The sequence below is a fragment of the Lepidothrix coronata genome, unplaced genomic scaffold, assembly GCF_001604755.1.
Source record: "Lepidothrix coronata isolate B3197 unplaced genomic scaffold, Lepidothrix_coronata-1.0 Scaffold4, whole genome shotgun sequence".
Taxonomy (NCBI): Eukaryota; Metazoa; Chordata; class Aves; order Passeriformes; family Pipridae; genus Lepidothrix; species Lepidothrix coronata.
In genome coordinates, this window is record NW_016690184.1 from 4173162 (window position 1) to 4195409 (window position 22248).

The 22248-nt window shown below is 33.6% G+C and overlaps 1 protein-coding gene across 42 annotated transcripts in view; it reads left to right on the plus strand.

Annotated features, from left to right (window-relative positions):
* The window catches only part of RIMS1 (regulating synaptic membrane exocytosis 1), a 321858-nt gene that overhangs the window by 212695 nt on the left and 86915 nt on the right, over positions 1–22248 (plus strand). For 17 of the 42 annotated variants that reach the window (XM_017826326.1, XM_017826433.1, XM_017826365.1 and 14 more), the window contains 7 exons: positions 2170–2232; positions 5594–5671; positions 6023–6136; positions 6598–6687; positions 12122–12205; positions 16376–16453; positions 18775–18846. The exons of 1 other annotated variant lie outside the window; for it this stretch is intronic. In XM_017826326.1, the coding sequence (XP_017681815.1) occupies positions 2170–2232; positions 5594–5671; positions 6023–6136; positions 6598–6687; positions 12122–12205; positions 16376–16453; positions 18775–18846 (579 nt within the window). The remainder of the gene's footprint in view (positions 1–2169; positions 2233–5593; positions 5672–6022; positions 6137–6597; positions 6688–12121; positions 12206–16375; positions 16454–18774; positions 18847–22248) is intronic. 24 more of the 42 variants (XM_017826232.1, XM_017826298.1, XM_017826213.1 and 21 more) reach the window with 13 other exon arrangements.

The window sequence follows — 22248 nt, forward strand, 5'->3', positions numbered from 1 at the left end:
ATTCTCTGTCACATCCAGGAATTTTAAAAAAAATCTTAGTTAAGTATTATATATTAGTATCCAGGGTAGTATAAGTATTATATGTTGTCCATCTACTGAACTCTTCATCTAAACAAGTACATTCATGTAGATACCTAACATAAATTTGGTTTCAAAGTTTAGTAATTACCCAGGAGTTACATGGCAGAAATTACAATTGTTGGCTAATTTTGATAATTTTCTCAATGATCTCTTATTGATCCAAAATGAATATTGACTATTAATATATTCTGTATTAATAGAGATATTTGTAAAAAACAGTTATTATCACACTCTTGCAAATGCATCTCTTGTGATAAATTTCCAGTGAAACTGATTTGTCCACTTTAACTTTTTTTATATGTGTTCGTATGCACATATACACACACATATGTGTATAGATATAAACCGTTAGGAAAAGCTTTTTATTAGGATATCTAGCTAGACACTTTGTTCAGAACTTAGGATCATTGTACAATTTCCAAGAGCATGGTACTTTTTTTGTTTGTTTGTTTTAATGTTTCTTTTATTCTTAAGCAAAATCTATTAATGTGAGTACTAAAATCCTCACATTAGAAAACACTTGGTTTAGAATAATAATCTTTATTTTAAATGCCTCCCAAACCAACTTAATTTATTAGAGAACTGTGAGCATCTTCTCACATTACTGGTAATCTGCTGTAATGGATTCTTTTGCTTTGTTTTTTTAATTAGAAGATTTCATGGTGGATTTGCTATTTTATATCACTTTTCTGAATGAATTTTATATTACTGTTTGCTGTGGGCCAATTACAATAGATATTCTTTTTTTCTTAACAAAGTGCTGTATGATTTAATGTAGACTTCGCATCTACTTTACAACTCTTAAGAAAAAAGTAGTTTTTTTTCCTAAAAGGCATATTTGTTTGTAATTTGGAACCTACTTATAAATTCTATCTGTCCTCTAAGTTTATGAACAGAAATTTTGCTTAAAAAGAAAATTAAAAAATTCAGTTTAACTTTAGTTCATTTTGTTGCATCAAAATGAGGCTAGTGACTTCAGATGCAATTAAATCTCACACATGACTCACAAACCATTATTTCAAGCTGACCAGTTTAGAATTTTAGACAAATATTACCTGTACTGCATCAATGCAATGGAACATTTTATAATGGCATGAAGCATAAAACACATTGAACGACTACTGCTTTATCTGTTTTTTAATCTTTTCTCTCTTCTTTTTGCCATAGTACTTCATAGGATACCCTGCTTCTTTTAAATTAGTATTTTTCCGGGAAGTTTACCTTTAATTTCATATTTATGATAATTAGGAGGTTTGGAGCTTGGTCTTTCTGATTGTGTTGAAGTGTATAAATCTGCAAGATTAATTCAACGGCTATTTCATATCATAGTCATATTTACCACAGGCATAAGTATGTATTAATTTTACCATCTTGCTGGGTGTAGTATGTGTTTGGTTACAGTAAATGAAAAATAGAATAGACAGTTGATTTTCCACAATTTGAACAATAAGAAACAAAAAGTCTCATGGCTGATTAGCTTTTTTTTTGTTTCTTTGGGATTGCATTACAAAATCAAGAGTATAAGTCAGAACTTATGTTTGGCCAAACACATTTCCAGTGAACACATATGTTTGATTTTCCCAAAAGGGTGACTGGCTACTCTTCCCATAAACCCATCTGCAGTAAGTCATTATCAAACCCTCTCTGCTTTTTCATGTATGATTTTGTGGCTTAGAAAGCCACAAAACCCAACACAAAACAAACAACAAGCGTCTTTCTTTTTTCCCTAAAGTATTTCTTCATGAATTAGTTCGTGAGACAGGAGGTTATTAAAAAACTGTAACCTTATTATGTATTTATTACATCATGAAGAGCTCAGAAAAAGTAATTCTGAATTTTAAAGAGAAATCTCATAAAAGTAGGTGCCACACTAAAAGGAATTTGTTGAAAATGTAGTTATTACAGGCATTTTTTGGCTCATATTCTTTGAGAAGTACAGTTGGAGTTTAAATGTAATCAGACTATCTATCTGGGTGGTTGCTTCTTGTTTCTTTTTATGTTTTCATTTGCGTATCATTGGCATAACCCATGTCATCTAATGCTTCATAATTATATCTGTTTCACTCACCACCCATCCTGTCTGTGCAGTGAGCTTCTTATGCTGCCCAGAGCAAAACGAGGAAGAAGTGCTGAGTGCCTACATACCATCAGGTAAATACAGGAATTTGGTGATCATGAACACATCTGGTTAGTTGTCTATACTTTGTGCGTCCAAATTGTTTTCCATGGTGGTATTTAGTCCAATAAATAAAAAACTTCCAAGTACCTTGTGATCCAGATGTCAATTGATCTTGTTTGTTCGTTTTAACTCAGACTGAGACATGTATATGTGCTTGTGAACCTCAGTAGTAAGGATTAAAGCAGTTGAAGAAATTTCATTTTTGCAGTTATATTTTGTGGTGGATATTCAGTGTAGTCACAAAAGTCCTGAACTCCCAATGCATGACAGCATTGTTATTTCAAACATTCATTTTCAGTTGTTTTTATGTTTTCTTTTATTTGCATTCTTGTCTTTATATTACAGCCACACACAATTCAACAATCTTTACTTGTTGTGACACCTAATCTCATGCTGATTTAGTCACATGTAGAGGAAAAAACATTGATTTACAGGGCCTTCTTGGGAATCCCAGCTTTGAGGAATCTTGTATTACTTGGTTTTGCATCTAAAAATTTTTCCATAAATTGGATCCAGATGTAAACTTTGTAGTTTGGGCTCATCTTCAGTCTTCATTAATGCCTTGATCCAAGGCTCAGAGCTCCGTGTCTCACTGTTTCCCAAAATTGTGAAACTAAACGGGACTGAAATATCTTCATCTAAAAAACCAAATTCTGCTCCCCCACCATTTTTTTCACCATGTCTGATACACTTATTAAAAATTGCATAGAATATTTTCCATTTAGAATCAGTAAAAATGTAAGTTGAATTTAAAGTAGTTAACTCTTTCAACCAGGTAGTTATCCACTTGTCTGTTCAAGATCTGGGTGTTGCTAAAAGCTTTACATCAGTGCATATGTTTAAAATCATCAAACTTAAAACCATATTGTCTAGTGCCATTATTCATTTACTTAATGTAGGATTTTCCCTTCCAAAGTAGTGCTTATTTTTTTTTAATATGCCTTGGCTTACTTTAATTTTTGTCACCAAATTTGAAACAGTATTGAAGATGCTCTGGTGAGATTCTTTTAGAAGGCACAGTAGTATAAAGCTAAAATAATAAATATGAACCTTTTCAGAGAGATCTGTTCATCAGTGAAGGTGTTAAACTAAAATTTAAGTGTTTATTATCAGTAGAAAGATTTTCATTCTTATACTTCAGCTAAAAAGGCTTTTTCCTCAAGATTTTAGGGTTTAATTTTTAAAAATTTGTTTAATTTACTTTATATATGTTTATTGTCATATAATAGCAGTTTTTCCTGCCTCCTTCCTGTGTCCTTTCTGATGATATTCTATAGCTTCACCCCCCTCCTGCCCCCAGCCCTGAGCTTTCTCCTTTCCCTCTTAAAGATTACAATTGCCATTAGAATTTTTCAGTCACAATTCTTAAATTCTCAATTAATTAAGTAAATATTTTATTATGAACTTTTGATGCACTTTGATCAACCATTATAGCTTTCCAATAGTTTTACAAATCTACTAAACAATTCTGGTCAGTTAACCAGCTAAAAGTTGTGCATGGGCAGCTGCAGAGTTAGGTATGAGCGACACTGAATTCAGAGAGTATAACCTGTTCTTGCATTTCTCCTTATTCCATTTGTTGCTCAATTTTTTAATGATCAAAAAAACTAACAAATTCACCCTTTTAAAGTAATAGGAATGGTATACTATGAAACAGAATGGTACTTATAATAATGTATTGAAGGTGAATATAAAGGCAATAGAAGACAATACATTGATTTTTTTTTTTAAATTTTGACTGAATACTTTTAAAAACAGTTTCAGCAAAAATTTGTTCTATGCCATCTTTTATCCTTGCTTATTTCTAGCAACCTGACATTTAATTCATATCAGAAACATTATAAGGCTTTATCCTTGTTTCCTAGACAGCTTGCTGGATAATGTCTTGATTAGTAGTCAAGATATCTTCAGCATCAAAAAGGAAAGAAACGTTAATGGTTTCGTATTAAATGAAAGAAATTAGGTAGTCCAAGCTACACAGTTAAGATAATATGATGAGTTTAATACACCAGCTTGGAATAATACTAGTGCAAGGTGTCGATCCTGTCCATCTGTTTGCAGTTAGTGACTAACAGTAGAAATGGTGGAAAGGTCTGTACCTTTGCTATAGACCATTGATTGTCACATTCCATGCCTCAAGTCACTCTTACTTTGATTGGTAGTATCTGCTCCTATGCCATAATTGACCTGATGGACAACCAGGACAACCATTCCTTTGCTCCTCCTTCGCAACGCTACAGTCACCTCTGACAGAGACGTCACCAGTGGTGGCCAGTAAACTCAGACAACAAGGGACAAAGCTCCGCTATTAAATCCCTCAGGGTTTTACAAACACTAGAATTTCCAGGCAGAGAGTTGATTCATCTGTCTGTGACACAGCCAGGTTTGTAATGCTCATCTGCTGTGTCGAGGTTCAAGCCTTAGCAGTAAAGAAAATGTCCTATTAGGACAGACTGTTCTTGATGCTGCAAAATCCTCAAGGCTGCTGGTTCTTCTCCTAATAGCTCTGCACCTGTGTCCTGGTAGGGAATGTAGAAAGTTGTTAGAATTTTCTTATTAACCCCTAACCATTAAATGGCCATAATTCCCATTCAGCAGCCATTGTCCACCTTTAAATTTCCACCTTGTTCATTGGGTATAGCTGGATGGTACAGTTAAACATTCCGTGTTCTAAAATCTATGATGATCTTAGACAGTTGTCATGTAACACCTCAGTACTGCTGTGCTGGCTGATGTAGTAGATCTCCTAAGGTTTTTTTTTTAGTTTATTATTAATAACATTTAATTACTGTTAAATTTTGAAATTAAACTTTCAAAAGACTTCCGCATTCAAAAAGCCAGACACTAATACATCTCTAATTAAATTTGTCATATTGTATATCCCTGTGTTAGCAAGATTTGCATGTTTAGATACTGGAGAGGTTAAAGTCTGTAGGTCTGAGTAAGGCATCTCTTAGAGAAATAAAGAGCAAATTTAATATCAACTTAATCCTTCACAATAGCCTGTATATTTTAATTTAAAGTATCTATAAATGGAATGTAGATTACCTTCATTTCAAGAAAACATCTCATTTGTACTAGTATTACCATGAGTTCATCCACTGTATTAAGAAAAGTGTAGATACAAAAATTTGTCCCTGGTTAGCTGTCACAGTAGAGAAAAACAGATACTGAGAAATCTACTCATACAGCTATAAATACAGATTATTATATAATACAGAATATTATGCATTTATTTTACATTCTGGTCAGTCTTGGCTTGCCTTTATCTGTCTTTTTATTTCTGGCATATTTTTTTTGTTCTGTTTTCTTTTCTGTCCCACCACATTCAAGAAGTTCTGTTAGGCACTATAAAACATTACCACCCAAGATGCCTTTACTAGAAAATGGTACTCATTGGAACCTGTACAGGTAAGAAGTGTTTAGAGTCCCCTTTAAACTCCTATAGACTTCAAAGCTCCTTTTATAAAAAATGAAGAGACTTATTAAATAATAAAAAACCCCAAACATAAAATGTTTCATACATTTTTATAACTGAAACATAAGGGATCAAATCCTAAAATGACATCATATAATTGTTTAAATTAATGCCTACATTACAAAAAATCCAAACCAAGCTACTTTGTATTAGGTGAAGTTGTCTTCACTGTTAAAATTTTATGTTGCATGGTTTTCTTTCCTACATTCTTTTGTTTATGTATGAAATTTCTGTTACATGTCCAATTTACTTTCATTTTGTTTAAATAATTTTAATTTACAAAGCTCAACTCTTCCTGCATGTGCTAAGACCAAATCCGTGATTAGACAGGATATTTCACTCCTTCATGATTGCCTTAATTCACGAATATCGAAAGTTGGAGATGATCTACCGGTTAGGTAAGAAACTGAGGATTAATCCCCCCCTTGTTTGGTATCTAATATGGATTTGCAGAATAAATAAGCTTCACTGTAAAGGGATTTCACATGACATATAGTATATCACATTCTTTTATGTTGGCTTAATATTTACTGCTGTTAATAAGGATTTAAATTTATTGTTTGATATTTCTCATTCCACTTTTCTTACAAGTGGATGCTGTTCTGTCTTATTCAGTTTTAAACATTTCAACAATCTTTGCAAAAAATTTCTAGCAGTCTTTTGTTTGCTTTTGTTTTCTAAACAAATCTTGACATTATCATCCAGTCAACTTTTTTATGTTTTCCTTAATTAAATCATTGTGATCCTACATTTTCTGTAAAGAGAGCATTATTTTATGAGTTAATATCTAACATTGTATTCCTTTCTTTGTTTTCTTTTTCTTTCTCTTCTACCATTGGATGCAATGCACTGGCACTAGTGAACTGCAGCCCTCCCTTGACAGGGCTAGGAGTGCTAGTACCAACTGCTTGAGACCAGATACTAGTTTGCATTCACCAGAACGAGAAAGGTATAAAATAAAAACTTATGGATTTCTTGTCATCTGTGCTGGTGATCTTTATCAGTTTTGTTTTTCTTCATATGAGTACTCTACATTCTCGTACATTCTTGTCTGCTTTGGTATTTGTATACATTTTTGCTCCTATATTCATGTATGTCATGTAAATTGTGTGTTGGAGTTTATAACTGCTTCTGGCTACTCTCCTTGTTTTGGTTCAAGCTGATGTTCATTGTTTACAAAAGTCCTCAGTATGCTGATAATAGCATTGCAGTGTTAAGTATTTTGAAACTTATCACCTGGTTGTGAGTCTTCATCATCATTTGCTAAAAAGTTTTATATTTGTTTCTTGATTGTTCTGTGGACTGCTAATAAAGCAGTGGCATAAATTATAAATTATTATAAAACTCTCATATTTCAAATCAGAGCTGCAGTTTGTTTAGTGATATATTTTTTACAAAACAGCCAAACTTCATTGCTTTCCTATTCTAATCTACTGCTTCTGCTTTTACGATTACAAGGCAAATCACTGCATTAAGTTTTTTTTCACTCTATGACATTGTATTAAGGTTCACAGAAGTCTTAAGAAGACATGTTTGCAATTTATATGCAATATTGTTGTGTCACATATATTGTGCAGGCATGCTTTATGTATTTTTACTATTACAGTAGCTTGGTTCAAAATTTTAGGTGAATGAAATACTGCTCGTGTATTTGACAGGTGAAATGATTCCACGAGGGAACTTCTCATAATCACCTGTGTTTTTGGATAAGAGTTATACCATTTTAGAGTGAGATTTTATGTTCACTAAGGGCTGTAATAGGCTCCCTTTGAGTGGAAATAGGATGGAATTATAATTTCATCTGTGCAATACATATTTAACTAATGTGGTAGTTAATAATGTTTTGCCAGTCAACCCACGGTATGATGGTTGTAACAGTTACATCATTTTCTTTATTGTGGGAGAGGACATGTGAAGAAAGGCGCTAAGAACGCGCTTTTCTCTTTGAGATAGGGTTTCTCCTTTTTTTATTTGAAATTTCCCTTTCCTTTCTCCACACTTCCCACTGCTCCTCGACTGGAACTGTGCTCTTTTCAAGTTGTACCTTTGTTGCAGAGGAGTGACTAATGCTCTGCTGAGATATCTCTGATGGATCTACAGTAGTTCATTCCTTTTTAAGACTGAGCTCAAGACACTATAGGAACATCATTATTAAAAAAACAACAAAAAAGTTCAGCTGAAGTAAAGCCACTCCGATTGAAATACAGATATTGTTCTAGATTTTTTTTAAAAAAATTGTATCATCATATTAATATGATGTAGCTATATACAGCTGCATTCATCTACAACAAGTTATTTAATGTAATAACATATGGACATGAGCAGTATGTTTTGTGCTTATTTCAAGATGCCACCCATCAAGTTGAATATTCAATGAAGCAATAACTGGCAATTATAAACTATCTAGTTAGAATCTTATACTCAAAACTACATCTGTCATTGATGATAACTAGTTCTGTTATGTCTTTTTAATTCATGTGCAGCAACCTCTGTCCAATGGCACTGTGCAGAATCTGAAACATTTTTCATGAGCTCTTCGTAATGAAAAGTGTTTAGTCTCTATTAATGGCCTCTATTGCTACTAAATGTGGTTTTGCCAAATCATCAGTGGACCTGATCCAGAAAACTTGCCCATCACTATGAAAGTTTTTCTTAGCATTTAGAAGTCCTAAATAGATGCTTTTGACTTGGGATCCTTCATCAGATCTTTTTTAGTAAATTCATATTCAGATTTTTTTTGATGGTTTCACTGAAAGTAATAAAATCTGTGTGGCTTTGGCAGAGGATTTAAGACATACATTTTTTCCTTTTTTCTAACATAGAAGATGTGTTTCCAATACAGCCCAAGTTTTGGAGGAAAATGTTATATTAAAAATATGAAGCCCATGTAATTATTCTATTTGTTTTGCTGGAAGCAAAACTTCTTTGCTAAAAGATTTAATTCTCCACATTCTGTTGAATGTGGAACCTGCTTACATTTTAACATGAGGTTAGGCATCAGTTGCATGTAATGATAGAGGAGTCTTTAGTTTGAAGAACAGAATTAAGTTCAGGATAGAAAGCATTTTGGTTTTGTGCTGGACAAGATGAGAACAGAAGACTTAAAATACAGTAAAACAAGTTCTTAAGCCCTAGGAAACCTTTTCTGAAAGCAGGTATGATGAAACACTGTAATATATGATATGGCAAAGGTTGTCTTCATCACTGGAAACTAAGAAAAGAATGAGACAGCCATCAGGTGTAGCATTGGTCCTGCTTGGATCAAAGAGAAACACTATATGGTTTTGTGAACTCCAATCTACAGCACCATTTATCATTATATTTGAGGGACCAATGTTGAAGGTATTGTTAGTTGTTTGCATGATATTTCTTCTCCTCTCTCCCCTTCATGAATATCATTGTAGATTTTGTTTAAAAGTTTAGACATTTATGCCTCAAAATACAAACTTCTAAATATGGCTTTATGTATTTTCTTCAGCAAAATTAGGAGTATGTTCACCTATGGAATAGGTGGAATATTTCTACTTATTCCCCCTAACCTTTTGTCTCAGAGGGTATAAATTAGATTGTATTTGAAATCAAGAGCTAAAATGGACCACTTCATCCTTTTTTAACAGAATGGTTAAGTTGATTGTGTGTAACCAATGGACAGTAGAGCCCTATTTCTTTGTGTCAGTGGTTTGTGGAAATGGTTTTGATCCTTGAACTCTCTACAATGTCATTCATGTAATTTGGAAGGGTCAAAGTAGTTACTGGTTTTTAAGATGCTGCTTTGCAGTAAAAGTAATTTTATTGACCCATTTATACTAGTAGAAAAATACTTCCAGCTGTATATATGAATTTGTGATATACAAATCTTGTTAGTTGCACTAAACCAGAACCAAAGCAATAACAGCAAATTTCCTTTTCTACTTCTTTAAGTTCCATCATTTGAGGAAGTAACGTCCATACAACTTGCATGGCAAACTGACCTTGCCTTAACAGGGGCTGCTAAAAGTTTTTTGGTAAATGAACTGGTCTGGTAGAGAGCTTAATCCTTCATATACTTCTCTTTTGCACTCTCTTTTTGTACGTTAGGACACTCAAAAATATCCAGTCCCTACAAATACCACTGTGCCCTTGCACCACGACTGCCTTTTTTTTCCTCTCTTCCTACCTCCCATCCCCTATCCCCCTATTTATTCCAAACTGTTTTGTTTGGGTTTTTTGATTGTGTTGTTCAAGATCCTATGATGAACTGCAGGGCTTATTTAAGTTTGTAATATAGTCATAAATGTCCTCTAATGCCATTAAAAATGTTCTTCCTGCTACTAATTCCTTCAGTATGTTTTTTTTTTTTTACTGTTTTTTTCACTGTGTCTTGAAATTTCTGCTTTTTTTTTTTTCCTTGTAAATTGGGTGCTATTTCTTTAGAATGGAGAAATTTGTTTTCAACATCCAGTCAGGAAAGTACCTAGGCATGAGGTTTAAGGGCAGAATCTGAACTCATTCAGCAATGGCTTGTCATCATAATAGCATCTTCCCCAGACTGATTTAAGATTGCAGCCAGCGATAGTCACTTAATAATATATAGTATGGCTTTTATTTACCATCTACGTTTCTTATGTTACAATCAATTGTTGTATATATTAGCAGTTGGAAAAAGAGCAGTTGTATAGACTGGTAGTTTTTGTATGCTCTTGGCCTGAGAGGTTAGCTAGTGGAGATCTGAGCAAATAAAACCAAGGAGCACAGCCCAGAGGTTAGTTCATGTAAAACAGGGTCAGCATACTTGCCCCAGAGCTGTGTTAGATTTGTTCTGAGGTGCTTCACTGCAGTAGGAATCAAAACAGTATGTTTGCTATCATCTGGTCACTGCCACCTGAACAAGAGACAAAGCTCAACAGTTATCTATGACCTCATCATAAATAGATAACAGAGAAGTTGGAGCTGCCACTTGATCCAATTAAGGCCTGTCCTGATTTTGTGTTGATTTTTATGGTGCATGCCTTTCACAGTTGTGTTGAATATCTCCAATTACATTTAAAATAATGTACAGTGTAATAACTGCATTAGGTCTGCCTTATATTGTGTTTCCAATTCTTTTCAACCATGTAAAGAAGTAAGTTATTACATGTTTGTGTTGTACTGTGGCTCACAGTCACTCAACATTTAGTGAAAGGGAGCATGTTCTCAAAGCTCATACTCAATGACCCAGTTAATTCTATCAAATGCTCTTTAATATTTGTAGAGGATATCAGCATATTAAGGGCTTTGACTGAGTGCACTGATGCATTAACATTTTCTTTAACCCTTGCTTTGGAGAGAAAAAGAAACTAACTACTAACAACCTATTTGCTCTTAAAACTTCTGAAAGGCCTACCTAACTGTTCAGATAATGCTAATGTCCCTGAAATTTTTGTTATTTGCATGTTCCATAAATAAAACCCTTTTCCTTATTGCATGGACGGGAAAAATACCTCAGAAAGGGAAATATTAGATAGTTGTGCAGAGTTTGTGTAAGCATTTTGCTATTCACCACTAAAACATTATATTTTAAGATTATTGTATTACAGTTGTACTATTACGATTACAAAAGATCCAAATAAAATAAGCAACACGAGTCGAGTCTGTAATATAGTATATATAATTCTAAATTAAATGAGCTTTTTCAAGAAAAAAAACCATATGATACACCAATTTTCATTCTCAGTTCAGGTCCTTTTTGTTAAATTTAATTATGTAACATAATGGCATGTACTATGGGGATAAAGAGAAATGAACAGAAGAGGAAGTTGGCTGCACACGCTTTCAATATATATTTTCAAATGATAAAAGATTGCCCAAGTACTTGTACACAAATGTGTGTAGCTTAGTTGTAGCTAAATAATTTACCTGTACTCTTTCACTGCATTCCAGAAAAGGTGACTTTATGCCCTGGAATTTTTCTTACAGTTCATAGTTCTACATATTTACTGAGATTACATTTTTCTCTGCAAAGAGCTAGGAGCGATGGGCTTAGCGAAACGACGAGAAAATGACCATCATATTGTTTTGAAAAGCTCTTCTAGTTTGGAATTGCACATTTGTATGCAAATGACAGGCTTTTAGATAGTCTAGTATTTGAGAATATTTGAAAACTTAATTGTACACCATGTAGAAGATTTATATTGGTCTAAATTCTGCATCTTTGAGCATACGTTCTCTTTGTTTCAGATGTAATGTTTCTGTTGTAAGCGACCTTAAGAAAAGTATACTTGGGTATGAGAAAACTGTTAAAAAAATTGAATTACAGACTTTTATTACTTTTTGGGGTATTTTTCCAGTCCCAAATCCCATATATTTAATTTTATCACAAACTAAATATTGTATTTTTTTTCCTGTTTTATTGAATGGGCAAACAGGGGTAGATTGTCCCCCTCCCTAGAGAGGAGACGACCTACTAGTCCCAGGATTCATATCCAGCATGCATCTCCGGAGGATGACAGGTACTAGTCAGCTCCTCCCAGTTGAAAAATGGCTTACTGCATCTTGCACTCTCAGAGGAGTACACTGAAATTTAGAAGTATGCATATATGCGGAGAAAGAATTACAACCTCCAGAAGCCCAAAATAAAGCAGCAGTTTAGACATCATCTCTGCATTTTGTTGAACTGTTATAAAGCACCTAGGAATTAACATCTTTTCAAGTTCTTTGTTTGCCTGAATGGGCATAAGCCATGAAATAATATGTCTGATACAACAGAACATCATCTGTGTTAATGTTCTTTAGTCTGTTTTGACCTGCTTCTGTAAATGGTGGTGGTGCTTTCACTGTGGTGCTTTATAATACTATAAATATTTGTTGTAGAGCATATTCTCGTATATATGTTTATATTTATTGGTTTTGGTTTTTCTTTTCTTAACAAACTGTTCCTAATGGGGGAGAAAACCCACAACCTGGAAGTCTTGTTAACGTTTTCTAGTTAATGTATGTAAAAATTGGCACTGTTTGTAAATTCTGTCCAAATCAGGATGGTCTCCATGGAGCAGGTGTTCCTAATAAGGTAGGTTTTGGTTAAGACTATCAGGGCTTTAAAGAAATTTTTATGCTGAATATCCCCTATGATTGGTGAAAGCACCTTTGTTTTTTACTTCTCATGACCTTTCTAATCAGATCAGTTTGTGGTTCTCATTACTTTGGCAGTAGTAATTTTTTGGTATTTTTGTGCCAGCTAGATCTGGGGTTGTTTTAAGCAGATATTATAATTACTGTTGAGATGCAAATTAAAATTTTTTCCTTTAAATCTTTTGTACTACAGTAAGTGACAGGATACAGATGGTTCATGTAAATAATGTGTACATGCTATTATGAAGTTGCACTTGAATCTCTAAGACTGGTATACTGATAAAACTCAGTTACTGTGGTGCCAGTTCTCACCTTCTGTTAAAGTCTATCCACATTACTAATATTTATACTATGATTTATCTTGTTTGCTTGATGCTGGGTATATTCCTCTCATACAAGGAAGGAAGAGTATAATTGTATTTGGAGGACAATTATTTTCTTATTTGAGTTAGCAATATAAACTATGAAATTAAATTGGTGAAACATTATTTCAAAGTTGTCCCCCTTACAGATACTGCATTTCCAGAAATTTTTCTAACACATCCATTTGATGGGATAGCTATTAATAGTTTAAAAATGTAGTTTAGGACTTTTAGGAATTTTTAAGTAATTTTTCTTCTCATTTTTTGAGTTGATGGAAAGATTGCCTTTGACTTCAGAGTATCAGACGATGAAATATTGTGATCAGCAATTTAAATTAAATCATAATCATATCACATTTCAGTGAAATGAGGTTTTCATCTAAATTCTGCACTTTTCAATGCAAAATTGTAGGCCTTTTTATGTCAGCTGAAATTTTGTGGAGAAAGACTGAAATAATCTAAAACCAGTTAGCAAGCATTTTATAGTAAAACATCTGTAGGATATAGAATCTATATAGGATATGGGAAGGATTTCGAGTTGGACAAGCAGCAATCTAATTTTCTAAGTGAAGTCGGTGCCTTATTGTGTTTGTAAGTCTTGCATGTGATCTGGTCTCCAAATCTCAGCGAGAAAGTCACTGATGAACCTAGAAGGGGTTTAGCTTGACCTCAATCCTGATGAATGTTTTCAGCCTACCAGTTCTGGGATCTTTCTCCCAGATTAAAAGAAATTCTGAGGACATTGGACTCTTTGCATTGCGTGTCCAATACAAAATAGTAGCCCACCTTGTCTGCAGACAGAGTATTAGTGAGGGAATCAAAGGTACTTTTACCTTCATTTTCTACTCTTTTAGTTTTCATTTGTTCTGATTGTTTCCCATATTTATTGCAGTGGGCCAACACTAGTCAGTTCTATGATTTTTTTGTGGTTTTTTTTAAGATATGCTTGTAACAACTTGAAAAGTGAAGCAGTGGGTGTTGGGGAATGACTGTCTGATGGATCAGCGGGGCTAACTAACGAACTACTTATCACCACTTGCAAATAATATTTCACGGATTAATTGACTTTGACAGGTGTCATCTTACTCTTCGTTTGAGTACATTACAGATTTATCCTACAAATTGGCCAAATTTGTATATAGGGTGCCGTCAAGATCTATTTATGAATACAGTTCTTAAATGCCTATGACATGCATTATGTCCAATTTTGATAATTTTTTGCAACATTTTATTTGTTGATAATGATTTCTAAAATAAATTTTAATAAAAGTCCTTGCAAGATTATTGTTATTCTGGACTTTGTTCATTTGCTGTATCAGAAAGAAGTGACTCTTTCATTACATTGACAAGTTGAGACATGAGTTATGTATTATTTCAGTGTTAAGAATTAACAAATGTTTGGTTATATCATATATTTCTGTAAGATATTTTAAAGAACATAATAGCTTCGTTGTTGGAAGGTTTTTAGTTTTTTTTTTTTTGTACTGGAAATTAGAATTAGAAGGTTTAAATGTCTAATGCCTACAGCATAGACAGACTGGTATCTGGAGATCTGTGAAACTGAAATTTTAAGTGATGATAAAAACAAGGGAAATGAAAGCTGAGAATTTAATAGTAGGTGGAAATTTTATTCAGACTGTTCTTTTTGAGAGGTCTGCGTATATTGTCAGCATATAACCACGAGTGGATAAAAAAAGCCTGTAAAAAATTAATTATCAAATACTTTCAGTTAAGAGAAGTAGCTTTTGTCAGTCATGTGTGCATCTATAAGAATGCTTATCCAAGAGTCATCCTGAATCCAGCTGTAGAGCAAGTGCCCCTTTGGTACTTTCATGACTTTGCTTTGCTGTGCTGTTCACTGCCAGTAAAAGAATGATTTGGTCTGATTGATCCTTTCCCATTTTTCGGCAACCACTATGTGACTTGATCAGGGAAGCAGTTTTTCAAGACATGAACTGAACTGCTAAGAATGAGCGTGAGGAGGTGGCAAGCCTTCAGAATATTTGTGGTATGTTCACATACCATGTAGATCCAGCCTTTTAGAAAACATCAGTAAAAATCAGGAAGTATTGAACATGACATTCTTGATGGCTTTAAGGCTACATAAAGTATCAGACTCACTGTAAAACACTGAGGTCTCTTGTACAAGCCAGTAATAAATAATTTTAAAAAGTTAGACACTTAATTGTATTATAATGTTGTCACTTTAGGAATAGTAATTCTTAATTTTGATAGGAATATTGTCATATTTCTCTTTGTAGATTTTGTTTACACTCAACAGTGTTAAATATTTTGAGGCACGTAGGTATTTGGAACATGAATTTGAATGGTTTGTATTTAAAATAATATAAAGTGCCTGTCTATATATGATACCAATAGATCACTGATTTGGTGTCACAGTTGGTAGATTTATGATCCAAAAGAGAAATCTTAGCATTTTCTCACTTTATTGTAGGTATAGATGCAAATATATTACATTACCTAGATTAGTATTGGACTGCAAATTTTCCTGAGTTTTATCTTTAAAATCCAAATTTGATATTTGGAAATTCAGAAATAGTCTGATCTTCATTTGTTTTTTGGTTTTTGTTTGTTTGTTTGTTTGTTTTGTTTTTGTTTTTAAAGAAAACTCCGTCAGTTATTCTACTTTGCTATTGAATTATTGTTAATTATTACTGTAGCAGATTGACTGGTAACAAAATAAGAACTTCCCATCAAAATATATGAAATTATGAAATTTACTTGTATTTTCAGGAGAATTTCACAGTATTATGACAAAATACATACCTTTGTAAGGGAAGATGTTCTGTATAGGTTTATATATTAATCTAATGAACGATAGCATGGATTAATTCTGGAGAAGGATAATAGCACCTATTAGACTACAGTGCTGCCATTCAACATGTAGAATATAAAAGTTTTTTAAAACATTGTTGTGACTTTCATTCTACAGTTTATTACATCTTAGACTGTTGATATTGCATCTAAAAATTTTAACATTTCCCTACAGTCTTTGGATTAAATCAGTGGATGGGCAAATAAGAAATATAGCCTTTTTCAACAGATAGCACCTTAATGCTTTTGGTTTATATATTTGACTGCATGTCTCCACCTTCACTGCATGTGACCATCTCTTTGTTTCTGCTCATTCTGTCCAAATACACATCCATGTTTCCAAATATTGTGAAGAACAAGGACGCTGGAGTCTTGCATTCCAAAACAGGACAGTGTAGACCACCTAAGTGCTAAACCTGGAGCAGCACAGAGGTATCCTTATTTACTCAAATCATAGATAAATGAGGTATTGGTGATAGTATATTCTTCATATGCTCTGCATACTTTCACATATTTTCTTTCTTTTTCGGGTTTTATGTACAAGTACATATATGCATGTATTGCTCATGGATAATATTTATTCTCCTTAAAGGTATGTTTAAGAGGTAAATTTGAGTATGACATGAGTGTTCTTACCCCAGCACACTTTTTGTACACTGTATGTGAGCACAAAAGGACACCTAAATGCCAATGCCCACCAACATGCCAATGCCCATATTGTGCTCGAGCTGAGCCAGGACTCCAAGCACTGTAGTAGGCTGTTGAGCCATATGGAAATGTATACAGCATCATCTTAGCAAGAGGAAGGAAACAGAAAGGAAACTGATTTTATAAAATTTCTAGTATGGGCTACTCCCAAGGACAGCACTGAGAGCAGAGAACATATATTCATATTCAGCTCATTAGTGCTATGTATTATTTTGTTACTTTTCATAGGAAAGCATGTCCTACTCTCAGCTTTTCCATTCTACTAAAAGTAGTCACTATGTGCTCTTTTTCTCCATTGCATGTAACATCACAATCTAAGCAAGTGACACAAGGAGTAAGAGAAAAAGTAGCGCCAACCAACCAAGTAAACAGAAAATGAAGAGGGTGACATAATTTGAATGATAATGCTGCTGCATACAGTGGATCTAGCCCTAACTTTAAATACTTTGCTAACTGTAGGTTTTATGTAGAGCTGCAGCATTTAATATGTGTGATTTCCTGTGCACCTACCTTATATTTGTCCTGGTAAAGGAATAGAATTGAAAAGTAATGAGAATATACAAAGAAAAGTAATGAGAATATACAAAGAATAAATCTGAAAAAAATAGCTTGAGGACAAAAGGGATTTTAATTTTTAATCTGAAATACTATTTTTTTGTAAGAAAATATATTCTTTCAAAACCCAGAAAGCTTCAGGTAATGACCTCTCGTTATGCAGAAAGCATTTTGTATTTTGCTGCAATGTTTTCTTTGTTGTGGAGTATACTGCATCACAATATAATGCTCATCAAATACTGCAGTGGGTACAAATAATGAAAATCCGCTGTGATTATGTTCTTTGGGTATAATTTAGTGTCACAGGTGTTTAAGTATCTTCCAGGTCAGACATTGGATTACTCTTTATAACCACAAAGGTTTAAAGGAGAACATATTACTTTAAATATTATTTTTATCTATATGTTTTACCCCCAGTAATTCTTATATAGCTTAATACATGACATTGATTGTATCATTACAAGATCTTACAAGTGTTAAAGTTTGTTAAAGTTTCTGGTCTATGAATGAATAATCATCGCTCCCTGTTTTTGACCACTCCTGTGTGTTTTGACCACTAAAAGACTAGTATATATTGATGATTTTTAGAGGTTTAAAATTGTAAATCCTAAATTGTAAATGCTCACATTACTATGGATAGTACAGAAAATTTTGGAACACAAGATTTGCAGAGATTTGCATAGTATGTTTATAGTCCTGGGTAGTAATGATGAAATATGGCTTTACCTTTCTTCTTACATGTATCGACTCATATTGCTGTTAATTGTTCTTATTTAGTATCAAAGTAAGCGCTTAGACTGTCAGAGGTAACTAGTGCCTCACTGTCCAAATGTCAGATGGATTCTGTAAAAGATTTTTGTAGAAATGGAGTGAGGGAATGAAATAAATTTCTATCTTATTTATATTGACTAGAAAAAAAAATAGAATCAGTTTAAACTGCTTCTAAAAACTTTAACAAGTTTTAATAGGCTGAGAATTTTAAAAGCCAAGTTTTTATTAATATAGTGACACCCTTATTTAAATCTGTTATGATGCAGTATTTGTTTTGCTTTTGAAATTTAGATTCAAAACAATTTTAAAATTTACATTTGAATAGTATTTTCTGATACTTTCTGCAACACTTTATTCATGCTTTCTACTCTGAATTTGTTTTTCATGCTGTTAAGAGTTGACTTATAGACTATGAGGAGGCATTGTTTTAATCAAATACAGACTGTGAAGGGGGAACTAGTTGCAGGCTCAGTTAGGATTAATATTTTCTTTCCTGTTTTGGTACCTCATAACTCTCACACCATGAGCCTTAATCAAACCTAATCAGTGCAATGCCTCTTAAATCTCAAATTCACCAGCCTGTTCATGATGATCATTGTCACTTTCTTATCTGTCAACCATTTCTGTTATTACCTTTATAATACATGAATAAGTAATCTTCATATTTCTGTATTCTTTTTGTTCTTTGTTTATTTCTTTTCTGACATGTCATTTCACAGGCAGTCCAGGAAAGTGGAAAGATATAGCAGCCAAAAACAAACTAGGAAAGGCTCCGCAACTGAAACGGAAAGGTAGGATTGTCGATCGATGTGTAAACATCTCCTATTATCAGTCTGATTCCAGTTTGTTGAATATACCTCTGATACAACTTTTTTAAAACACCTTTGACAGTACCCAAAGCAATGTTGTTGTAATTGACAGTATTATTTACTTTGTATCTCTATTATTAGCACTGTATTGCATACATATGGAATTTTTCTGGCATTCATTATTGCAGATAAATTCAATGGTAAAGACTAGCAGTTAATTTCTGCACTTAACCACTGATTTTTTCAAAAAATCTTTATTTTACATTAATTTTGAGGATGATAAAATATAATAGATTAAATAGATAGATAGAATAGATTATTAATTCAAAATGTCTGTGATCAAGTTAATTTCACTTTAAAATATAACAAAGTTAAGTTACACATTTAAATATATATGGAAAATTTCAACATCTATCATTATATAGAGTTAATATAAACACTGAAACTTTAATTTTTGTATTTATTGAATTTTCCTGAACTTGTATTATCATTATAACTTTTAACTTTGATGCTACAGTGGTATGGGGTTACATATTCAAATTCTTAAGAAAAGGTGAAGAAAACAAAGATATATACTGAATCATAAGAACATCCAGTAAAATTTTAAACCCTGTGTCTTACTAAAATAAGAGCAGTGAGGAGGGGTGAGATCCTTCCTCTGTCAGAAATAGATTTATGTTACCTTGATGAGCAGAGGTGGAATGTACATCTGTTTACATTGTGAGAGCTGAAAATCTTCCATGAACAACACAGACATCTGTTTTCAATGAAAACACACATTACGTAGCAAAACTTCAGAGCTTTTATTTTGTTTTACTGCTTCAAGTCCCAGATTATCGTTCTTGATGAAAAAGCAATGGTTATATTTTTCTTGAGTTTGATGATTCTGTTGTCACAACAACCCAGTTTCCTTTTCAGTTTGAATAAGAGAAATTACCTAAATGATGACTGAAATCCTTGCTATGATTGAATCAGGGACTGTTTTGCCACAGAGATCACTAAAGCCATTTTTTCACCTGTTTTTTCTAACTCCTGAAGAGTTAGAAAGGGGTTTGGTTCTTGGTAACCATTCAGCAATGAGCCCAGTGAACAAGAGCACAGGGAAACATCAATTGTGCTGCTTCTTTTTACATCTCCCTGGCACATACTGTAGGTTTTTGTTTCCCTAAAATGATTCGCGGTGGTAGATGTGAGACAAAATATCTAAATAAGTCTGAGCGCTGTAGTTCAGTATTTCTTCATAGATATAATATTACACTAGTGCCAAAAAGTTTTGATAATAGGGTAGGCAATTAATTTTCTTATAAAATATAATTCAAGACTCTTTCTTCTTTAAATATCTATTTTTCCCTAAGAATTTCTCTTTATTTTACAATTTGCAAACCTTGTCTATTAGTTAAGCAGATTACTGGAATAACGTATCAGCATGCTGTCAGCTTCTCTATAAAGCATTTCAGCATTTTATGTAAGATTAAATTTTCTATGTATTGTGATAGCTTAGGAAATGTACATAAAAGGGAAAAGGCCAATGTTTTCAGGGTAATTTACAGAACCTAAACCTTCTCTTAATTCAATGAGATAAGCCTTCAAGATGGAATTCAATAAAATGTTCAGAAGGACTAGGACTGATTACATGAAGATCCAGCATTTTCTGTTTTTGTCTGAATGAGCAAAACTTGTAAAATTCGGTTCATCCCAATCCTAAAATGTTTTCTTTCAACCCTAACTAAACACTCCAGAAATGCCAGATGTGACATTACCTGTCATATATGCTAGGATACATACAGTTTTTAACTGTATTTTCTATATTTTGCATAGGACACAATACCAGGGGTGCACTGGATTGGTGATGCTGTCTTATTCTTAGGATTTTTTTATAGTTTCTTAGGTGGCAGCATGTTTTATTTAATATGTGTCACTCAGGCGCCTGTCTGAAGAGAAAGAAATTTGAATTTCCTTGTATGCTGGCAGAGCTGGAATCTGTAGGATTCCTCTGTAGACCATTGCCAGCTGAATTAATAAGTTTGCTGCTTGCAGTGTTCCCACCTTCTGTGAGGAACCCGGAGATGAGATACACATGTATGTTCTCATTGCAGTCTCATTTCTCACCAGGTATCATTTTTTCCCCAAATTCCTCTCCTCTTCATACTTCTTATCTCAGTTCTGTCTCATTTTCTCACTACCTTATTGTCTCCCATGCTTGTTTCTTGTTCCTTTTTGTCTCATTCTAGAGATCAGCCATTTGCAGGCTTCTTCCTTCCAGCAACAGATCTTTCTCCTAGGCCAGCAAGTCCTTAAATCCATTCTAGTTATTCTTCAGTTGCCTTTTAGCTCTCTTTTCATTTGCACCCCAGGTAGCATATTCATCTCATTATAATAACCCAGCTAATGCAAATCTCGAGCCTTATTTATCTTCGAGTTAAGCAGATCCTCTGTCTTTCTCTTGGAAGGGGACATGTCTGTAAAAAGAGTATTACTGGAGAAGGAGATAAGTTTCTGAGTTGCAGGTAAGTCCTGTCCTGTTCTGTAATGGCAGGACAGACTCACAGTGTTTCAGTAGGCTCTCAAATAAATTCCAGGATATTTAACCTCTAAAATGAAAAATATCAGAACTGAGAACGTGATGACTTTTTTAGATTGAAGCATTTATTCATAGTAAAAGCAAACAAGAAGTTTCTGATACTGAGTGGGATCCATATTTACCTTATGGATGTTACGATGTTTAGACATCTGATAAAACAGATGCTTAAAAGCTGGTTATGTTCAACAGTTAGGATAGATTACTTTTACATTCAGCATGGAGAAAAAGGCATTTTCAGAACTCAGCTCATCTTCGTTATCATAAGCATCTTTCAGAATCAGCAGATTCAGTCTCTTCAAGAATGTCATAGTTATCACCAGGGCAAGCCAGGAGTTAAGCTGAAGAAGTGTTAGGGTTTAAGAGAGAATATAAGCAATGGCAACAGAATCCTGAATTTTTTGCATTGTGACTGGTCTTCCACATAAACTGTTACTGATGAAACTGTTTGTTATCCTTGGTAGGCATCTGCATGTAATTTCGTATATAGGGGTTTTTTTAGGATAACTTCAGTGTATGATAGTCATATGAACCAGGCAGTTCCTTGTTTACTTTGACTATATTTTGTGGGAAAGTTATGCTGGGTGTGTGAGTCTAGAGAAATTAAAAAGAACCCAAGCAAAACCACCCCACAACGAAATGTCACAAGCCATTGAAATTACTGAAATAACAGCAGATATAGTAGTACCATTTACAAAATGCTGCACTGTTGGAAAGCCAGGGAAGAGTAAAAAGGCACATTTAGAATACTTTGGCACTCTACAAACCTGAAATGTTTCAGCTTATCCTTTACTTGCAGTCTATGC